Below are 3,287 nucleotides of genomic sequence, written 5' to 3'. Positions count from 1 at the left end.
ACCTCTGTCTGGTTCAGGCTCCACACCGCCCCCTCCCTCCTCGGCCCTCTCCCCCACCTCCAGGCCTCCCGGCTGGGCTGAAGCTCGCAGGACGACCCCCAACGTTGGGTCGTCGTCTGGATCGCTGCCGTCACCGTCGTCCGCAGCGTCGCTGTTGGAGGCTTTAACACCAACACAAGTCTGAGTTTCTTTCAGCCAAAATGTCTGAATCAGTTTTTGTTTAACTGTTTTTGTGTTTATTTTGTGCTCTTTTAGTCGTTCATGTATCAAAACGTTCGGCTCATTCTGCAGAAGGTGCTGAGACTTTTGGGTTCTGAAACTTTACAGATATTTGCCCTGCAGAAGGACAGTTCTCTCTGTTACATCTACATCATGGCTCTGTTTTTGACTTCTGTCTTCATTTTGATAATCTTATCTTTTAACTATTTGTTTTACTTGTTTGAGCTTTCAGCTGTTATTCGGCTGGTTTTAGCTTTGTGCTCCTGTTTAGCTCATGTTCTGACTGTCCAGCTGAGTTTACCTGCAGAGCTTTTTAAAGGCTTAATAATTCATTTCAAGCATCTTTTATCTAAAGTTTAGTCATTTCTTTGCCTAAATGAAGCTTCAGAGCTAAAATCCAGCCGGATGTTCTGGTTCTGGTGTCTGACTGTTTAGGTTTTGTTATTTTTAAGAAGCAGATCCATAAACAGGATATTTCGGTTTGATTCCTCACCGTGCTTGATGCCTCCTCCTCCTCCTCCCAGAGCAGCTGAGTACCCTGTGGAAAAGCCTCCTCCTCCTCCTCCTCCTCCATAGTTGTAGGATGTGAGGCCCTGATAATATCCTGGAAAACAAATTAAATGTTATCTTCCGACACAGACTTGAGCAGCTGATCCCAGAACAGCTGTTTCATCCTGACTTCACCTCCTCCTGATCCAGGACCTCCTCCTGTAGCAGGACCTCCACCTCGGTACAGTCCTCCTCCTCCTCCTCCTCCTCCACCTCCTCCTCCTCCTCCGTGACCACTAAAATCCTGGAAGTTTGGTAATGTCTTCTGACGTTTCCTCTGCACCTCCTCCTTATCTGAACACACAAGTGTTTGTCAGCCTCAGAGTAAACCACGGACCTCCCGTTTCACATTTCCATCATTATTCATCAGTTAAATCTGATTATTGATGAAGAACTAAATAAAAAAGAATGAAGCTTCACTTTAAATACTGAAGAAAAACACAGAAAACATCAGATCAGATTACAGCAGTAAGAGAGAAGAGTGAGTCTGGTTCTGAGGGCGGAGTCAGCTGACCTACCTATGATCTGGGGGGAGGAGTCAGCTGACCTACCTATGATCTGGGGGGAGGAGTTAGCTGACCTACCTATGATCTGAGGGGAGGAGTCAGCTGACCTACCTATGATCTGAGGGCGGAGTCAGCTGACCTACCTATGATCTGAGGGGAGGAGTCAGCTGACCTACCTATGATCTGAGGGGAGGAGTCAGCTGACCTACCTATGATCGGAGGGGAGGAGTCAGCTGACCTACCTATGATCTGAGGATGGTAGGTGAAGGGTTTGGGCTCGCTGGTCTCATTGTCAGACTTCCTCTTCAGCTGAACGAACACGGACGTCGGCTTCTGCAGGTTCTGGTCTCGATACTTGGGAGTCTTGAAGACGATGGCGAACTGTCGTCATGGCAACATGTGAAAAGGAGACGAGACGTCAGGTTGAACCCAAACACCATGAAGAACGTTAAAACTGCTGAACATTTAGTGAGGGAGGGTCTGGAGCTCGGTTTGAACGCCTCCTCCTGTACCCGGGTCGGGTCAGGAGACACCCGGGTCGGGTCAGGAGATACCCGGGTCGGGTCAGGACTCGACATGTTCTACTCAACGGGACAGCTGGGATTTTAGGGGCATTTTGTTTACATTTTTGAGCAGAAAATGGTTCACTGTGACATTTCTATATGAATATACATGAGTTTTAATCATGATTAAATGATCTTTGACAGAAAACTGTAAAATCATATTTTTATCCTTTTTACCTGCCGTCTGAGAGTCTCCTCCCCCACCTGTGACTCAGACGGAGCATTTTAACTCGCTCATCAGTTAGACTTGATCCCTGATCCATTTTTCACAGGAAGCAGAGGACAGCTAACAGTGCAGCGTGTAAACCCGCCCCCCCGCCCGGCCTGATTTCCTCACCTGTCTGTGGACGTCTGTGGGGGAGAAATCTCCCAGAGCTTCCCAGGTCAACCCCGTATCATCCTCCTCGTAAAACCGCACCTGAATATCATCTGCACACAAACACGTTTTATTTCCTGGTGCGTTCAAACAACTGTCTTCACAGATTGAGTTTCTGGTGATGAGAGGACAGAATCTGAAGGATGACAAAGATTCACTGCAAAGGTTTGATGCAGGCAAAGAAGATGAATGCAGCCTGAATCTGTCACTTCCTCCTCATGGATTTGCATATCGGAGGGGAAGTCCCTGAAGCTGGACTTCCTCCAATAAAACAAAACCCTGTCACCACCATCCAACCAGAAAGATCACCTGCAAACGGTTCTTTAAAGCAGCAACACGAAGGCCTCACAGCTGAACGCAGATTCAGGGCTTTGTTTTCCTGCATCAGCAGCTGAAAACAGACTGCCTCACCTTTCTGGACTTTGTCACACAGCAGGTAGACCTCCTCTCCTCCGGTCACGCAGCCAGCGGTCCGATCCATCCTCACAATCTTCAGGTTGGAGGCGTTCGGAGCCTCTGAGGAAAAACAGGAAAAAAAATAAACGTTTCTGTGGTGATCATGATCGACTGCAGCTGGTAGTTTCTCTTTCTGTGACTTGTTTGACAGAACTCATTAGACTGATCAACATTCAGAAAGTCCAAGGAACTCAGCAAAGATCTAAAAAGGAAGATTATAGATTCAAGTTGGAAAAGTCCTTTGGAGCCATTTTAAACAACTTCAGAGTCCAGGATCATCGGTTACTCTGACGTGTCACCGCTTAGACAAGTTCTCCTCCACAGAGGCTCAGGAACAACCAAACTGGCCATGAACTGGAACCTGTTGGAACAGCAGTGTCCCTGTCCACCAGAGTCCCTGTCCACAGTGAAGACAGATTTACCTCATCATGATCTGAGAGGACCAACATCAAAGCTCAAACCTTCAAGGTGGTGGCAGCATCATGCTGTGGTACAAAGTGAGGAGGACTACCTCCAAACTCTTCATCTTCACCTCAAACCAGCAGCTGGACGATTGGGTCCAACAGGACCATGATCCCAAACATCAGAGCTGGGTTCTGATTGGATGAATCATCAGAG

The 3,287-nt window shown here is 47.6% G+C and overlaps 1 protein-coding gene across 1 annotated transcript in view; it reads right to left on the bottom strand.

Annotated features, from left to right (window-relative positions):
* Positions 1-3: 3 nt before the first annotated feature.
* Positions 4-3,287, bottom strand: part of nfkb1 (nuclear factor of kappa light polypeptide gene enhancer in B-cells 1) — a gene marked incomplete at its 3' end in the record, with an annotated part of 15,421 nt that continues 12,137 nt past the window's right edge. Inside the window, exons 9-14 of the mRNA XM_017404165.2 lie at positions 2,625-2,729; positions 2,175-2,266; positions 1,517-1,655; positions 904-1,062; positions 713-823; positions 4-161 (exon numbers count right to left, since the gene is read on the bottom strand). Of these exons, the coding sequence (XP_017259654.1) occupies positions 4-161; positions 713-823; positions 904-1,062; positions 1,517-1,655; positions 2,175-2,266; positions 2,625-2,729 (764 nt within the window). The remainder of the gene's footprint in view (positions 162-712; positions 824-903; positions 1,063-1,516; positions 1,656-2,174; positions 2,267-2,624; positions 2,730-3,287) is intronic.

This window comes from Kryptolebias marmoratus, unplaced genomic scaffold, assembly GCF_001649575.2.
Source record: "Kryptolebias marmoratus isolate JLee-2015 unplaced genomic scaffold, ASM164957v2 Scaffold106, whole genome shotgun sequence".
Lineage (NCBI taxonomy): Eukaryota > Metazoa > Chordata > Actinopteri > Cyprinodontiformes > Rivulidae > Kryptolebias > Kryptolebias marmoratus.
This window is presented reverse-complemented; position numbering and strand designations above follow the sequence as displayed.